The following is an 18776-nucleotide window of genomic DNA, read 5'->3' as shown; positions in this document are numbered from 1 at the left end:
GGTTGAGAGTCCGCCTGCCGACGCAGGGGACGCGGGTTCGTGCCCCGGTCCGGGAAGATCCCACGTGCCGCGGAGCAGCTGGGCCCGTGAGCCATGGCCGCTGAGCCTGCGCTCCGCAACGGGAGAGGCCGCAACAGGGAGAGGCCCGCGTACCGCAGAGGCCCCCCAGCCTGTGAGTGCCCACCCAACTGGAGACCCACTTCTGCCATGGCACAGGCTCACAGAAGGGCAAGCAGAGGCACCCGACACTCACACTCATGGCAGCCACGTCATTCTCATAGGCTTCCCGAACTTTCTTCATGATCTCCTGCTCGGCCCGGCAGCAGTTCTCGATGGCGCCCTTCACAGTGATGGTCCTCTCGGGGTTATAGAGGGTGAGGTCCTGTAGCCTGGGGCGGGGAGCAGAGCAGTGTCAACCTTCCACACAGGTCCTGGCTGGGGCCGAGACACAACGATGCCATTTCTGCAGGCTGTTTAGTTTTGGGCAAATAGCTTTCTGCTTCTTGCCTTCGGTTTGTAACCGGGGCAAGGATTCCCCACAGGGAGGTGAGGATACTCAGAGCAGACTGGTAGAGCAAGGAGGATGCTCGTAACTGGAAGCTGGTCCCCAATGGTGCCAAGCAATCCATTTCCTGTGCCCGTAGGAACAGAGCAGTTACTTTGCCCACGGGTAAGTCTCTGACAACATCAAGAGGCACAGTGCTCACGGAGTTGCCAGTCCAGCTGCATGACTTTGGTTCTGCCCCGCAGTGAGGCAAACCACCACACACAGCACGTGCTCGGGGCTCAGAAAAGGATCTGGGTCTGTCCACATCCCATGGCCTGGCAAATGCTCCCGAAACCCCAAAGCCCTGGCTCCTGGCCACAGGTTCTCTCCTCCAGATGCAGAGCAAGAGAGATAGGACGTGGCAGCAAAGGACTGAAGAGGCAGCAGGCTAACAGCAGCCCACAGCGGTGACGGGCGCTATAATAAACGCTCCAGCCCTTACGGATTAACACTCTTTACCGCTGCTTTGATTCTTCTTCTTCAACAAGCAGAAACTGTTTCCAACTTAAGGGGCAGATATTAAGGCTCAGCAATGAGATACTGCCACGCCAGGTGCCCAGGCATCCCACTCGTAAAGGGAAATGAGAGAGCGCCTTACGAAGAGATGGTGATTTTCGTCTCTGTGTCCTGCTCCACCTTCTTCAGGTTGCGCCCCTCCTTGCCAATGAGACGCCCCACGAAATTATTATGGGCCAGGATCTTCAGGGGAACCTCGTCAGCCCTTGGGAAGAAGCGAGGGACAAGAGCTTCTTAGATGGTGGGCCACCGCAGACGAGGGGTTTCCAAGGTAAACCCCAAGACAAAATTACGTTTTCAAAGAAAACCAGCAGATCAGTGGTTGTTTAGGGAGAGAAATGGGAAGCAGGGATGGGTGGCCAAGGGCACAAGGTCAATAAGGGCGATGGGTATGTTCCTCATCCTAACTGTGGTGATGGTTTTATAGATGGAAAGAAGCGAACTATAGGACAGCGTGTTCATTATGATGCTATTTGTGCTAAAATACACGCACACACATACATGCGCACACACCTGTGAGGGCACAGCATTGCTAAGATATACAAGGCGTTCTTTACATGGAGGATTCATTTTCTCAGCTTTTATCCTTTCGTACCATTTCTCTGTCTCCTATTGGTCTCTATTATTGCTTTTAAAAAGTCTGCGTTAGGGCTTCCTTGGTGGCTCAGTGGTTCAGAGTCCGCCAGCCGATGCAGGGGACACGGGTTCGTGCCCCGGTCCGGGAAGATCCCACATGCCGCGGAGCGGCTGGGCCGTGAGCCATGGCCGCTGAGCCTGTGCGTCCGGAGCCTGTGCTCCACAACGGGAGAGGCCACAGCAGCGAGAGGCCCATGTACCGCACAAAAAAAAAAAAAAAAAAAAAAAGTCTGTGTTATAGTCGAGGAGGTGGCAGTCCGCATGTGCCCAGAAGCTGAAGCCTTACGTTTTGGTGTCCTTTGCCTCCTTGTGCATAATCTCCAAGATCATTTTACAGGCAGAGGAGCAGCCCTCGGGGGTCGAGTGCACGCTGATGGCCTTCTCGGCAGCACCTGCGTTCTCCTTCCTGTGCACGTCGATCCTGAGGGCCACAAGTACACGGACGGTTAGCTAACCCTCAGCCGAAGCTATAGTCCGGCTCCTTTTGGAACGAGGCCAAGTGCAGAGTTGAAATGGGCAGAGAAAAGGGCCAGCCTGTTGCTATGGATTCTGTCTCAGTCAGGAGGTGGTGGCTGAGAATGGTGGCATCTATCATGGGAATACAGGGTTGGGGGATCAACAGCCCTCAGCTCTGAAGCTGCATTTCCCCTTGAATTCTGGATTTCCCCCTTGAAACAACTATAAAGAGAAGTCACGCTGTCCCAAGTTAAAAGTAAATAATAAAAGGATGCATTACGAACAAGGACACAACGTGACCTGTTCTCTTTCCACAGAACACACAACGATCAGCTATAAAGATCAGCGACGATGGGTGGCTGTGGTGGAATGGGAGACGGGTCAGAACTGTGACCTCTTACTAAGGTCCCTGACGGGCCCCATCCTGCTGCCGCCAATAAGCAGTGCTGAAATCACAGAGCACTAAGGAGTGGCCACCTTACCAAGACTAGGTTTGCTCGATGAGACTTTCTACAAGAAATAAACCCTTCTTACTAACAAAGTGTGTGGCCCAGCCACTGCCGCCAAATGGCACCCCCCCAGGCTTATTCTACCTCCCCAACATTTCCTAAGAGGTAAAGTTGAGTCGAGGCCCCTCAGCATGCTTCCAGGAGAGGCTTCGCCCCCTGGGCACCCACCACTGTTCCCTGGCCCCACCTCCCCTTCCCCTGCAGCCAAGACTCACTTGGACTGGGTCTGTTTTGTGATGTTGCGGATGGTGGCACCCTCCTTGCCGATGATGGCGCCCACGTACTGGGTGGGCACAAGGAGCCGCAGGGGGATGTCCACTTGCTGTTGCTTGGCTGGGGCTCCCGCTGCCACAGGAGAGCCCTGGCGGGGCTGACCCCGAGAGCCAAAGCCTCCTCGGCGCCCATTCTCGGGACCCTGTGCTATCTGCTCATCAGGAATGTAGGAGACCTTCAAGGCGTGGTTCTCCAGCTGGTGGCCGTTCAGCTTCATGATGGCTCTGAGGACAGAGGCAGAATCTACTGGTCACTCCAATCCATGGCCAATCACACCAAATGCCCTCCGGGTGTAAAGCACTCAGCTGGGTTACAACGTGGAACATGCCAGAAGAAAGGGAGACGACCACCTGCGCACCACTCCCACCTCCACCTTAGAGAGGCTTCCAGTCTAAATAGCGTAAGACATCAAGTAAGGTATTAGAACACAAATAAGTTATCTCCACCGAATTTTGGAACTGGCTTGTGAATTTCGACCAGAGCTACCTATCACATAGGATTCACAGGAGAATCACATGTGATTCGCGATACATGAATAATAAAAAAAACATGCTAGAACATGTTTGTTTGTTGTGTCCCCTTTTGAGAGTGATACTGTCCATGTTTAAGCAAACTCCATGGAAACAGAAGAGGTGGAGACAGAATGGCTTGCAGGAGTTTAAGTCTGTCTGGAATGTCTGAAAAACAGGACTGATGAACACTGAAGGGAGGGGGCAAGCACCATGCATTCCCAAGGCTGATGCTGGTTAGAAATGTTAACAAGGCAACAATATGTAGTGGGAAGTAAGCAAGTGTTGACCTAAAGCCAGGTTAAGGCCCACAGATCAGCCACAGGGACCTCCAGAAAATTCTGAGTCCAGCAGGCATCTAAAAGAAAACTGAATGGTTTGAGAAAGTGGGTGGGTTTTACACTAGGTTGGAGGAAACAAATATGATAGAGGCAACATGCTGAAGGGACAAGAAAGCCATCAAAAGCAAAATGGCCTATAATTGAGCATAAATGAGTACACAAAGTATACAAGTCTGTCAGTACCAGTGGGTGGAGAAGTGTGACTCAACCAAACAGGCTAAGGAGCCAGAAATTGTGGGTGTGATGGGGCTCAAGGCAATCCCTGAGATAAAATGTCTGCCTCTGCCACATCATAACAAATCCTTTAGGTCTTAGTTCCTCCTCATCACCACTAGATGGCGCCATCAACACAGCAAAGGACCCCATGGGCTCTCCCGCAACCAGAGACCTATTAGAGACCTATTAAAAGCCGTATCTTGTCCTAAAGAGGATGTCCCACCTTCCCCGGGAGATCTTTGGGTCCCTCCCTTCAAAGTATTTGCTATCAATCCTGGTGAGGTTTCTGAACCTTTGAGATTCCTGAACCAAAAGACAAGAGTCTGGATTTGGTTTTGCCACAAAATCAGAGGCTAGGTGCAGACTTGTGCCCACCTGGACCCCAGCCCTGCCCAAGCAGGGGCACCTGGCTCCCACCACTCACAAAGACCCTCCTTTGCCCCACTTTTGGGTCCACTCACTGCCTGGTCTGTTCGCGGTTGGAATAGGTGACATTCACCACTGCTGTCTCACTCTCGGTGTTCACTGGGGAAGCAAAACAGAGGTCAAGGTTAGAGCAGCGAGATCTGGAGATGGCACCAATGATGTAAACATTGTAGAAAGCTCAGCTTTGATGGTTACGCGATCAAGAAGGAAATACTTGAACGATGAAGCCTTTCCCCTATAGACCATGTTCACCACAACTCCTGGAATATTCAAATTAGACTTTACATGCCTTCCTTTGATTCCCCCACCAGCCCTCAAGAGAGACAGGAATACACAAGGGTGTGCAGTCAACATATTCAGCAGTTATGCAGCAGGGAGAAAAGACACACACACGCATGCACACACACACACACACACACACACACACACACACACACCTAGTTTTTTAAACTAGCTAAAAATCACACACCTAGTGAGACTGGACCAAGAAATGGTCTGCAAGGACATGGCTGAAGAGATTTGGGGAAACACCCAAAACCGTTTTAGAGTATCCTCAAGGATATACTGATCAAATGTAGGTGCGTCATGACCTAGCTGAATGAGCTGACAAGAGTGGCTGCCATGGAGCCTGGGGGGAAGGATTTGGGAGCGGACCTGGGTCCGACATTAGAATTCCAGTCGATCTGGGCACATACTCTTCCCCCTTTGGGGACTGATAAAATTAACCGCTTATGCCTCGTCTTGTGATTATGGGTCGCCTAGGCCTGCTTAGCCCCTGGCATGGAGGACTTGGATCAAAAAAATCAAGCCGCCGCCCGATGACACTGAAGGCACTTAGCCACAAAACTGCAATGCAGACCACTCTCAGCCCTTCTGACCTCAGCGGTACAGCTCTCCCACCTCAGTGGAGAGGAATATTCTGAAAGAATAATCTACCAGAGACCTCCCTGGTGGCTCAGTGGTTGAGAATCTGCCTGCCGATGCAGGGGACACGGGTTCGAGCCCTGGTCCGGGAAGATCCCACATGCCGCGGAGCAGCTAAGCCCGTGCGCCACAACTACTGAGCCTGAGCTCTAGAGCCCATGAGCCACAACTACTGAGCCCCACGTGCCACAACTACTGAAGCCCGCGCACCTAGATCCCGTGCTCTGCCACAAGAGAAGCCACTGCAGTGAGAAGCCCGCGCACCGCAACGAAGAGTAGCCCCCGCTCGCCACAACTAGAGAAAGCCCACACGCAGCAACAAAGACCCAACGCAGCCATAAACAAACAAATAAATGTAAAAGACAGTGAGACAAAGGACTATTACACAGCCATAAAAAAGAATGAAATTCTGCCATTTGCAGGAACGTGGATGGACCTAGAGAACACTATGCTTAGTGAAATATCAAAGAAAGATACCTATATGGGGAATCTAAGAAATCCAAATGAATGTATGTGCAAAACAGACACTCAGACAGAAGGCAAACTAGCGGTTACCCAAGAGGAAGGGGGAGAACCTTAAGGTTCTTAAGGTAGGGGGGTATGGGATTGATTGACAGATACAAACTACTATGTATAAAATTAGACAAGTGATGGGAATTCCCCGGCGGTCCAGTGGTAGGGACTCTGTGCTTTCACTGCCATTGGCCCAGGTTGGATCCCTGGTCAGGGAACTAAGATCTCACAAACCGCGCAGTGTGGCCAAAAAACTTTTTAAATAAAATAGACAAGTGACAAAAATGTATTGCACAGGGAATTACAGACATTATCTTGCAATGACTCTGAATAGAGTATCATCTTTAAAAATACTGAATCACTATGCTGTACAACTGAAACTAATACATTATAAACCAACTATACTTCAATTAAAAAATAATAATAATAAAGTCATTCTCTCCCTGAAAAAAAGTAAAAGGGTGGACAGAGAGGACTTTTCTTAGAAAGTGGCATCTGATGGGACTTCCCTGGTGGCGCAGTGGTTAAGAATCCACCTGCCAAGGCAGGGGATACGGGTTCGAGCCCTGGTCCGGGAAGATCCCACGTGCCGCGAAGCAACCAAGCCCGTGCGTCACAGCTACTGAGCCTGCGCTCTAGAGCCCGCGAGCCACAACTACCGAGTCCGCGTGCCACAACTACTGAAGCCCGTGTGCCTAGAGCCCGTGCTCTGCAACAAGAGAAACCACTGCAATGAGAAGCCTGCGCACCGCAACGAAGAGTAGCCCCCGCTTGCCGCAACTAGAGAAAGCCCGTGCGCAGCAACGAAGACCCAATGCAGCCAAAAATTAATTAACTAAACAGTGGCATCTGAGCAGACTAGAAGACTTAATTTTTACAAAATCAAACACTTCCCATTCTGTTCTCTCCAGGTAGCAGGTATTGCCCCCAGATTCGGTGTGTTATAGCTCCCTGGTCAGCCTCTTAACCAGCGGTGACTCCTGTTGGGCGCCCCCAGTGAGGCTCTCCAATGTGCTCCCAAGCCATTGCTGTCTCTTTGTCCAGGAGTAACTCAGTCATCAGTCTAAGCTGTAAGCAGGACTGGGTGATGGTTATCAGCGCTTCCAGCTGTGTCCTGGCGTTTATGATAAAAGGCAAGCTTCGGGGTCAGCAGGAGAGAACCTGTCTGATTGATTCAGCACTTCATACCTTTATGCAGGCAAGTATTTTAATCATTTATAATGATTTACAGCTTGCCCCTTTCCACAAAGAATTTGGAGATGAATACTTAAGTCTTGTCTAGGTTTCTTAAAGGTCTGCAAACTCAAACTATTTTGTCTACCTAATGACCAAGCTCTGCTTTATGTCCAACCCAAATCACTCCAAATTTTATTTTAGCTTATTTTCTCTGAAAATAATTTATAACCTTAAGCAATAAATTCAAAATTCGTACCAAACGTCTTATCATCTAGAATTCTTTTTTATTATTTCTCCTTCTTGAAAGAGAAGAAGTAATAAAAAGAACTTAAATAATAATAAAAATAAGTTCTTCTGCACTCTTGAAAGATTTTGCCTGCCCACCATCAATATGTACAAAAATCCTGTTATTTTTTTTTAATTGACCAAAGACATGTAGCTCACAATCAGAGGTTCTACCAAAAAAAAAAAAAAAAAAAAAAAGACAACCCATTGATTACTCCAGACAAAACAAAGAATTGTGAAGCTTTTAAAGTAAAAGGGCTACAGATTTGCTCAAGCCGCATGCACAGTTTCCATTCTTAATCTATTCCTAAAATCTTGGGACGTCTATTGCTACCTTGGTTGACCCCAGGAGCCTGGGGACCCCGTGCTTGGAATGAGTGACTGTTGAGTCTCTCATTAAACAGAGGAGAAACCTGTCCCGGAGAAGCAGCAGAGCTGAAGCTGGAACTCCATATCCCAGCCCCCACCCCAGCGTACCTCCTTGCTCGCAGTTCTCCACTGTCCCATACTGAGCCAGCAAGCTGTCCAGTACCTGGGAGCAGGGAGAAGGGAATACGGCTGCTCTGGGCATCCCAGGAAATCACAAAGCATCACTAGACACTCCTCACCCCAAAGCACCGGGGTACAGGCAGAGCCTTTGGTGGGGATTGAGCACGTCACCTGCTCAGTCTGCCCTTTCTCAGGTACTAATGCTGACGGCAATCCGTCGGGGTGTCTTCGCAGAATGTACTTGAGCTCAAAAAGGCATGTAAGGGCCTTTTTGGAAGCAGACCTGTGCCACCTGAGTCCCTAGCTGATCCTCTGTCATCACTAAGTTTGGGGTTCAGAGGATACCCTTCCCACCTCCCTAAAGCCTCTCACGGTAGGGACTGCCCAAAGGACTAATACTGGAAGTCTTAGGTTAAGGATGCGATCCAACCAGCCTCCCCTCAGCACCAGCTTCTCTGGCCTAGCCCCAAACCCCCAGGACACCTCCCAGTCATCTCTGCCAACTCAGGCTGACCCAGACTTCTTTCCCAGTGCCACTGAGAGTTTCCCCCAATCACTTACTTCCCATCGAAGCTGGGGTGGAATATTTCGGATCTGTATTTTTCGACTCCTGAAATTAGAGAGAACAGCATCAGTGACAGCTCTGGACACTTTAGGCGCCTGTGACCTTTTGCATTTTTCAGTCCTGTTCCAGTCTATCTTCCTAAACTTCTGCTCAACATCAAAGACTTAAGAGTCTGAGAACGATAACCTTTGGGAATGGAGATTTATTTCGCTTCGTTTCAGAAAGCAAAATAGAGTGCTACCACAGATAGGAAAAGCCAAAATCAGATGCCCTAAGCACTGGGATAACACAGTTTCCCGCCCCCCCATACCAGTCACATCTGCTTTGTTTCTCTCTCTTAGGTTCTCCTCACCAGTTCTCTTACTCAGCAACCATCTACTACCACCCACTGTGTTTCAGGATCTAGGAATACCGAGCTAGCTATGTGAATTATTACACGAATCATTGACCTGATACCTTTTCAATCGGTGTCTACTCCAAGCTGGACTTTGTTCTGCATGCTGGGGACACAACGATAAGCCAAACAGACAAAGTACCTGGCCTCAAGGTGCTCACAATTTATTAGGGGAAACATATATGCAAACAAATTACAGCAGGTAAGTGGCAGCAGCTCTGCTCTTTCTTGGTACAGATACGGATTTAAACCTGTGCTCCACTTAACAGCACTGATCTTTAAAAGGTTATTTAACTTCTTTGAGGCTCAATTTTCTCCTTTGTAAAACAGGGATAATACCTATTCACAGGAAGGTATAAAGTAATGTCAGATAATATTATCAGGAGCTTAGCAAAGGGCTTGGAGTAAGTACTTAAAATGTAATAACAGACACATGTGTGGACGCTAAGGAGGAGTAATTAACACACACACGACCCAGCATTATGACCACCCCCTTCCCTCCTCCCAGTTTACTATGGTTTCTCCTTTCCATCTTTCCAATACCTCTTAGAAACGTAATTTTCCCTGAGGAAGGCTTTCAGGTTCAAGGTTGACTCCCACGGTGATTAACTGCTCACCACCCAAATCAATGCCCTAATCCCTGGGCTTAAAACATTTCAACTGACTTGATCTGCATTGGTCAATGGTCACTTATGTCTTTGCATATCCTTGATCACAAACTCTTAGTTCAGGGACATGGTCCAACAAAATTCTAGTGGCACAAGGGAAAATGAAACTAGGAAGCAAGAAAATCCAGTCCTAGCCCTTAAACTGCCCCTGATTGGCTGTTCTGACTAAGCCACTCAAGCTTCAGGCCCCCGTATTCCTGGCTGACATGCAACAGGGCCCAAGGCAGTTCTTGCCAAGCTAGGAGGAAGGGGTACTCAAAACACACGAGAGCAAGGGAAGGGATGCTAAGCTCTAACTGTAAATGTTTTTGATCTTGGCTCTGTCCTCAGCCAGGTCACTCATTTCATCCCTGTGACCAAGTATCTTGAGATATAAAATGGAAGCACAAGGGTCTTTAAGATCCCTTCTAGCTCTGCCGCTTTGAGGGCAGAAAGTCTTTATCAATGAAACCTTTTCCCGGGTTGAAATAACTTAAGGGAAGTGGAAATGTAGCATAAGTGTTGGAGAATCTATGTCCACAGTTCTCTACTTTGGGTGGTTCATGAACCTGATCTAAGGAAGTTAGATTATAGGAGGACAAAAGAACAAGGGTCAGAAACAAGTCCAGTTCCAGGTCCTCGGGTCCCACACCGGGCCGGCTTCTTGGGATCCAATTCACTGGCCAAGAGGGAGGAGCCTCGTGGCATCTGCATGACATGGCGTACAGGATTACCCATACACAACACATTTCGTGATGAAATGGGCAAAGAAAACGCAGGGGCCCTCCCATGAGGAAAATCAAACTCTTGGTGAACTGAAGAGATGATTATACCGTCGCAAGATTGAGAACACTGATCTACCTTAATGCTAGTGACGGGGGGTTACCTAAACTGAGGGAGGACCTCCCTCAAGCAGAGGCTTCTGGAAGGACTGCGAGGAGATGGGCGGTGCCTGCCTGGAGTTCAAACCAGTAAGAACTTAAAGCAGTCCCCTGCAAAAGTTCAGTTTGAAGAGCCCTCTTTCAAGATGGTCCTATAGATTACTATAATCTCAGGTCAAGGGTCAAAAATACCCTCTTCCTACTTCAAACTCCCAGTTTTAAGGGCTTCCTTTTCAGGGTAGGGAGGAATTGGGAGGGGATGGGGAGGTGAAATCAAATCTCAGTTTGGGATGTTAATCCATATCCTGAAAGCAATGGCAGTCTGGAATGTCTGGAATGTTCCAGGAGGGGGAGGAGGGCAGGGACACCCAACCAATGGAAGAAAAGACATCCTGGCAACCCTCCCCCACCCCCAACAGGCAGGGACTCACCCACCCCTCCAGGGCACACACACCCAATCCTGGGAACCCATGCCAGGCCCCCTGAGGCCTCCAAACCTGGCCAGCAAAGCCCCCAACCCTGACAAAAACACAGAGACCAAGACGAATCTTTGTCTTTTAAGCCGTTGGCCTGGTTTGTGTTAAGTATGGTGCTACCTAATTTCTTTCTGGCCCAAAGCACATGTGACCATGCTGAGAACTGGACCCAGTACTCCCTTCCAGGAGCCCATGGGTAACTCACTCACCCTACAGGTATTTCTGGATGCCTAGCTCATACTGGGCCGGGGCAGTGTGCCGAGGGCCTGGGGGATCAGCACGGAAACTAAGAGACCCTAACTGCTTACTTCTTTGCTCAGTACCTTACTTTCCTGTGGAAAGCTGACAGGGCTTTTGTGAGGGCTCAAAGCAGATGGGCTGGGGGGGCGGGGGTGTGCCTGCCAGGCCGTGGTGCTCAATCCCAGTCCCCAGGAGCCACTACCTGTGATAGTGAAACGGTTAGCCTTCTGCACTGGTGGGGAAATAGCGGGAGATACCACAGCCTAGAGAGAGCCCCCGCACTCCCACCTCCCATGACAACCAAAGAGCCCCACTCCAGCACTCCTGGGGATGGGCTTCCATAGGCTCCAGCGGGAGCCTTCGCCCTACAGGCAATAGGGCACTGCACTATGTGCAGGACCCTAAACTCTAGCATCCGTTGTTTAGAAAAGCAAGGGAACTCCCAGAAGTTCAGGAGCCACCACCCACCCTGGAGCTGATAAACCTGTTGAGTGAAAGAATGAAGCCTCCAGCCCCTGGCAACGAAGGCAATGGTTGCGCCAGTCAAATGATTTCCCCAGTGGCCGATACCCGGAGGCTTCTTACCCCCTCTGCCTGCCCTGACCAGCAGGGCAGTTACCAGGTCCTGGGGCAGCTCCCCAGATACAGAGCAATCACAAGGGATGCTCCTTTGTAATGTTGCTGGGGACAAGCAGGGGACACCAGGGCCACAGGGACTAAGTGACCATTCAAGCCCAGGGGAGATTCCAGGAGAGAACGGAGGGAGAGAGAATCTGGGCAGCAGCGTCGTAAGGAGTTAAGTAAGAAAAACAAGAGATTCAGGAAGCACAGGAGCTAGAGGCACCCGGAAGGATGGCTGGGACTGCTCCCTGGGCAGGAAGCTCTCGTCCTTTTCACCTTTTCAGAGAAATGTCATTGACTTAGACTGAATGGGAAGGAAAACAGTTCATTAAGGAAGAAGCTAACATGTGAGGAGTGCTTACCAGATGCCAGGCTCAGATTCAGCGCCTCCTATAAGCCTCCCACTACCCATGACCACGATAACCACGGCTCCACTTTACAGACTGGGGTCCTGAGATTGAGGGCTTGAGTATCTGCCAAGTCACACAGGTTCTAAGAGCCAGAGCCAGTATTTGAACCCAAAGACTGTCTGGTTCCAGGCTCTTTGCACAGTCCCCTGCGCTGCCTTGACGATGGCAGAAAGGAAACAAAAGCCTTCGCCAAAATATAGTCAGGTTTTGGCTTGAGAACGAGTTTAAAATACTCAGAGTTCACACAACAGAGTGAAGAGCGGGCCTGCTGAGTGGCTGCTGCTCTCCAATACGTCGAAACATCCCACCTATAACTCCTTAAGACGCATACTTCCATTGTTAGTGGAAAAGTGACTCTGTGCTTATTGAACACTGACTAGACATTTGATAATATTGTTAATATTTTAAAATCAGGTAATTCCCTGGCAGTCCAGCGGTTAGGACTCTGCGCTCTCATTGACGAGGGCGCAGGTTCAATCCCTGGTCAGGGAACTAAGATCCCACAAGCCGTGTGGCACGGCCAAAAAATAAAATAAAAAATAAAATAAAATCATACTGATTTCTAGAAATACATACTGAAATAGTTACAGATAAAATGTCATGTCTAGGACTTGCTTTAAAGTAACTAGGGGGAAAATTAATACAGATTGGATATGATTTGGTAATTTTTAAAGCTAGGTGATGAGTACATGGTGGAATTATTTAATTATCCTTTCCATATTTCAAAGTTTTTTTTTCCACAACAAAAAACTTTAAATAAAAAGATAATTCTGAGAAGATGCGGTACTTATATACAATGGAATATTACTAAGCCATAAAGAGGAATGGAATTGGGTCATTTGTAGAGACATGGATGGACCTAGAGTGTCACACAGAGTGAAGTCAGAAAGAGAAAAGCAAATATCGTATATCAACGCATATATGTGGAATCTAGAAAAATGGTATAGATGATCTTATTTGCAAAGCAGAAACAGAGACACAGACGTAGAGAACAAATGTATAGATACCATGGGGGAAAGGGGTGGGGTGGGAGGAATTGGGAGACTGGGATTGACACGTACACATTATTCATACTATGTATGAAACGGACAACTGATGGGAACATACTTTATAGCACAGGGAACTCTACCTAATGCACTGTGGTCGCCTAGGTGGGAGGGAAGTCCAAAAGGGAGGGGATATCTGTGTGTGTGTGGCTGATTCATTTTGTCGTGCAGTGGAGGCTAACACAACATTGTAAAGCAACCATACTCCAGTAAAAAATAAATAAATATAAATAAAAAGATAATTCTAGCTCACCCAATTTTAAAGTCATCACAGATTCAAAATTAATGGGTCTAAGCCAATGAGGTTTTCCTCTTTTATTTTTATTAGCAAGAATCCAGGCCCTGGTGAGGAGCCCGCTGAGGGCAGGGAGAATGGGCCTCAGGTCCAGCGGAGAGCGGAACAGATGCATAGATGGGACACTTTTCAGAAGGGGGGGGGTCCCCATATGACAGAATGCACACCTGGACGGAATGCACCCTGGGAACAGTCTTCAGGTCTTCCGGAAGACAGCTAAAAACCGCACCAGGGAGTGTTCTTTTCCTAAACCTTTGCAAACCAGCTCCTTCCTCTTTCCACCCCCATTCCCAGAGGGTAGCGTGCTGTCTTGATCATGCTCGTGGCCTCACCCTGCCTGAGAGGGAAGCGTTCCTTTAAACCAGGGTGGAGCAGACCAGTTGTGAGGACAGAGGCAATAGTAGGTTTTGGAAATCTTTTCAGGCTTGGGGCCTCAACCCCCAGAGGCCACTATCAGAGTCAAACCTGGACTTTCATCTCTCTGGAGAACTAGGATTAAACCAGGATCTCCAGATTAGACCCTTTACCTCCACCCCTCCCCCGGGCCGTGATTCTCTGACTAGCAGTCTGCTTGCTCTAGGGCAAGTAAGGCCTTCAACTCCCTAGACCTCAGTTTCTCTCAATCAGGGACCAAAGGATTAAGATTAGTCCATTTTACTGGATCTTGTGTCCCCAGACAGAGACCAACCCTGTCCACCTATAGTGATACACTTTCTTAATTAGAGTGATTTTCTGTGCCTTAATGGTCTGCCCAAGTGGCTCTTAACCCCCTTCTTTTTCCTGGAGACTAGGTTCCCACTAGGAAATATGATAAAAGCTAAGAACATTCTCCACCAGAAAAATGCAAAATTCACTCCAGCCTGCAGACATCTCCTCGAAAATGTGGGAAGAAACTAGCCCTAGGCAATTAGAAAGCTAAGCTTGACTGGGGATGGAGCTGGGGTTATTACCTGGCAATTTTAAGAGTGAGCAACTAAGATTTTTCAAACCTGCAGTAACACCACACTCTTTCAATTCTAATCAGCAGTCAAGAAGGTCACTACCACTTCCCCAAGGTTTCTGGTGTCCAGCTGATGTGGAATCCTTCCAGATTTTCTTGCCACCTACTATGCACTGGGCCTGTGTTGTCCACCCTACAGTAGCCGTTAGTCTAGTCACGTGTAGCTACTGAGCACTTCAAAGCAGCAACTGGATTTTTTCTTAAAATTAAAATGTTTGTATAATGTAACTTTTTCTTCTGTATATTTTATGAACTCTAAATACAGATCAACTGTTTCCAATGAAAATTTAGCATATGAATCGGGACAGGCTCTAACAGTAAAAGAAAATACACACTGGGTTCCTAAGACTTAGCAGCCCCCCCAAAAGTAAACGATCTCATTCATCGTTTATATCGATTCCATATTGAACTCATAACCTTTTGAATTAACTTTAAAAGTAATTTTGAATTAATCGTCTACATTAATTTCACTTTTTTCTTTTTGAAGGTGGCTATTAGAAGATTTACACTTACACACGTGGCTTGCCTCACATTTCTACTGGGCAGTGCAAGGCACTACGCTGCAGTGCAGAACACGGAGGGATGAAGAAGCCAGGTAAGGCTCCTGCTCTCAGGAGTTTACAGTCCAGCGGGGGACCCCAGTTTGGTTTTTTGTTGTTGTTTTGTTTTGTTTTGTTTGGCCATGTTGCGGGGCTTGCAGGATCTTAGTTCCCCGACCAGGGATCAAACCCATGCCCCCGCAGTGCAAGCGAGGAGTCCTAACCACTGGACTGCCAGGGAATTCCCCTCAGTTTGGTTTGGGATGGGAGAAGAGAATAGACACGGTTAAGTGGGTTGGGGAGGTGGGCTGGCCACAGTACCCTTTCAGAAGTGGGTGATCCTGGGACTTCCCCGGTGGTCCAGTGGTTAAGATTCCATGCTTCCACTGCAGGGGGCGTGGGTTCGATCCCAGGTCGGGGAAGTTCCGGGTGCTACGCAGCGCGGCCAAAGAAAAGAAGTGGGTGATCTTGTTGACTCCTCAACAAGAGTCCCATGCGGCTGACACCGGAGAATAAGCACCGCCGCCCCCCCAAAGCTGGCTCCCATCCCAGTTTTTTTCCCCCAGCTGGAAATCACACATAAAAGATGTCCTAACGTGCCAACCTCTGCCCTTTCCATAAGATCACCACTGACCTAGTCCTTCCTCCCCACCCTGCCTCCTTATCCCTGTAGAGTGGAGAGGTGGAGAAAAAAATAATTGTCTAGGAAAGCTTCTGAAGGGGGCGGACCTGGCACGCTCCAAGCATGGCAGTAGCTGAGAAAGCGGGCCAGGCTGGGGAGGGGAGGAGGAGCTGGCCCAATGCCCAGGGCTCAATGCCAGGCTGATCCAGAGGCAGGGCAGCCAGACAGGCAGGCAGTCGGGTGGGTTGACCAGCAAGGTAGGGGCTGGAAAGGAAAACACTGACCTACTGGAAGGTACAGAACCAAGCAGGGCAGATGCCACCACCAAGGGGTCAAAGTATTGGGGGGAGGAGCTGGAAAGCAGGGACACCACTGGAATGTATCTGTGGTCCCATGAACATGGTCTTTTAAAGGTATGAGACACACACACACTGTCCCACGTGTGCTCCTGAACTAATGCTGAGGATAGGAAGGAAAAGCAAATCTCGGGGAGAAACTCTGGGATGGACGATATTCCCTCTCTGGCAGGCTCTTGTACTGTGTTTAATGTGCTCTTGGCCTACCTGGAGTCAGGGGAGAAGAGGGGGATTCACTAGGCCTCTTACATGACCAAGGACACACACACCCCATTAACCTGGCAATCAGAAGTTCCAATTGAAGAAAATCAGATTCCTACATTGAGGAAATAAGATTCATACACCGAGGTCTGAGAGGGTCTTAAATAGTCACCTTCGTTTCATAGATGGAGAAACTGAGGCTCAGCAAAAGAAAAGAGACTTGGCAACTTTGAGGTAGGACGAGAACTCAGCTGGTTTATGCTGAGCTCTAGTCCTACCCGGTTTATGATAAGCATAAACCAGCCTCCTCCCAGGCTGGTTTATGCTCATCTCACCAAACTTCGCTTCTTTCTCTCTGACAAGAAGTGTTAACACAGCAGAAGTTGTATAGCCCCGATGTCAGCAGCAGGAAAGATGCCCATATCCTGTATGGCTAAGTGCATGCCAACTGGCTGTTACTGCATGCGGCTCCAATTTGGGCACAGGATTTAACTTGCAGAAGAGCTAACTGTACTATAACACGGCTGGATGACTGTCAGAGAGATTTGTTAGCAGGGGAAAAGTGTAGTCACCAAAAATTCTGTCTTGAAAAATTTCACGTTGGTTTGGGATAGGCAGGGCTGCAAAGGTGAGAGGCCGGTGGGAGGCGCCACCCGATGTTGGAAAGCAAGCAGAAGAGGAACAAATCATTTTGCTCAATTCACTCATCTCGGAAATACACCGTTTGACTAGAGAGAGCTCACGGTTTTTTTTCTTGCCCATCTAGGCAGTGCCAGAGGAAGCCAAAACAGAAGCTGAGACAGTGGAGCTCTTTCCAGTCAAATTCCAAGTCGGCCTGGGCCAACTGCCACTCCCTCCCTCCACCGTGCTCTCTCTGCCTAGAACCGTGCTTTCACCTGAGGGGCTCCTAGAGCCAGAGCTGGCCTCCTGAGCCCTACACAGTGTGAAGTGCGAGGTGTGATGAAGCCATCAGATTCAACCTAATGCATGGAGACAAACAGGAGAGGTGACCCGGTGTAAGCAGTGCAACCCTGTTGGTGCAGGCAGCGATGGTGTGGATACGAAATTAACCATTGGGGACACTGCTCACCTGCCTTCTCTGGCTGGCAGTGGGAAGCATTTCCAGGATCTTCTTCGGGGGGTGGGGGTGGGGGGGCAGCAGCGCGGGTGTTAATTCGCTCTGACAAAGGGGAAGGTGGAGGGGGCCTAGAAAGACCACTTCCTGCCCCAGCCTCACTAGAGACGTTGGTTTAGCTCACCCCCCAGTGGAGATGTCAGCATCTCTCCAGAAAGCTTAAGAGACAAAAGGTCTGGCACTCTGGGGCCCAGAGACCTGGCTGAGGGTGGAGCTGACACCCGCAGGAAAGCCCTGCGGGGCATGCCTCGGAAATAGAGCAAGGTGGAGAGGCTCTCTCCTCAGGAGGAACCGGCAAGCTTGGAAGCACAGCTCCAGGCTAGGATTTGGAGGCAGAGAAGCAAAGAAAAGGATACTAGACCAGACTCAAGAGAAATCAGTTTTCTGCAACTCACAATTTGCACTGAGAAAGACCCTAGTGGAGTCTGGGTACCTCTTGGAATTGTTAGCGTTCCTGCTAAAGGATGAGAATGCATGCCAGCATATGCTGAAAAATACGAATTCATCCTACTAGTGGAAAGGCGCTCTGGTGTGACCCTCCAACAGGAGGTTTAACAACCTCACGGAATCCTTGTCTCCTCTCCACGTCTGCCAACACAGACCTGTTGGTGGCCGAAAACTTCAGGAAGCTGCTGTTTGTTTCTTTCCAGCGTGTAGGTCTTCATCAGAATAACTCTCTTCTGACATGGACACCTACCCTGAGTTCTGCCCTGGCTTGTGCGGGAGCAAAATGCCCTCTCTGTAGAGGTCTTTCTCCCCAGCCCCAGACTCTGCCAGGGCGTCACGACAGCACCATTCGAGACGGTTCTCATCCATCCAGGGGGGAGCAGGGGCAAGGTCTCTAACAGCCCAAGGGACGGCGAACACGGCCTTTCAGGAGGCCGGCGGAAAGCAGGCGCGGGCAGGGCAATTGAGAAAGAGGTGCCGGGGAAGGGCGGCAGCAGCTGAGAGTGGGGGAGGGCTGGCAGCAGCTGGGGGGGAGGAGGGGAGTCCTCATGAACGGGCAATTGAGAAGGGCCGAGCAGCTGAGCGGCCGGGCTGGCGTCGCCGGGCCTGTGCCCCACGTGGGCCGGCCCCTTCCCCCAGCCCTTCTCACCTCACCCAGGGGAAGCTGAGCGCTCGGCCCCGCACCCCGGCCGCTGGGTGGGCCGGGTCGGCAGAGCACAAGGAGGGGGACAGAGGATGTCCCCGGGGGCCCCCTCTGCTGCGGGGCCTGGCGGTCTAGAACGTTCTGCCGCCAGAACCCCCTCGGCGTCCCGACTCTCCCCTGCCCGTCCCACCCGGCCCAGGGGGCCCTGGGCTACGCGCGCAGGGCCCGGAGGGGGAGGGGACACGCGCCGGGGGCTGCCGGGTGGGGGTGGGGACCAGGACTTTGCCCTTTGTCTCTCTCTCTCCAGAGCCACCGGCCGAAACCCGACCCCATCAGTGAGCCAGGCAGCCAGCAAGGGGCAGGCTCCCCCTCCGGGGTCCTTTAGTAAATCCAGACCCGACCTCCCCGTGGTCAGGGCTGACTGAGGTGGTCCTGTAGATCG

General features: G+C 50.0%; 1 protein-coding gene across 2 annotated transcripts in view; it reads right to left on the bottom strand.

The window, feature by feature from the left end:
* Positions 1 to 18776, bottom strand: part of IGF2BP1 (insulin like growth factor 2 mRNA binding protein 1) — a 37876-nt gene that overhangs the window by 4979 nt on the left and 14121 nt on the right. The window contains exons 3-9 of one of the 2 annotated variants that reach the window (XM_024744856.1): positions 8378 to 8426; positions 7805 to 7859; positions 4465 to 4528; positions 2880 to 3161; positions 1986 to 2120; positions 1146 to 1268; positions 254 to 389 (exon numbers count right to left, since the gene is read on the bottom strand). In XM_024744856.1, coding sequence (XP_024600624.1) covers positions 254 to 389; positions 1146 to 1268; positions 1986 to 2120; positions 2880 to 3161; positions 4465 to 4528; positions 7805 to 7859; positions 8378 to 8426 — 844 coding nt within the window. The remainder of the gene's footprint in view (positions 1 to 253; positions 390 to 1145; positions 1269 to 1985; positions 2121 to 2879; positions 3162 to 4464; positions 4529 to 7804; positions 7860 to 8377; positions 8427 to 18776) is intronic. The other variant, XM_024744862.1, reaches the window with a different exon arrangement.

The sequence above is a fragment of the Neophocaena asiaeorientalis genome, unplaced genomic scaffold (genome assembly GCF_003031525.2).
Source record: "Neophocaena asiaeorientalis asiaeorientalis breed wild unplaced genomic scaffold, Neophocaena_asiaeorientalis_V1.1 scaffold1, whole genome shotgun sequence".
Lineage (NCBI taxonomy): Eukaryota > Metazoa > Chordata > Mammalia > Artiodactyla > Phocoenidae > Neophocaena > Neophocaena asiaeorientalis.
Note: the sequence above shows the minus strand (reverse complement) of the source record. Positions and strands in the feature narration are given on the sequence as shown.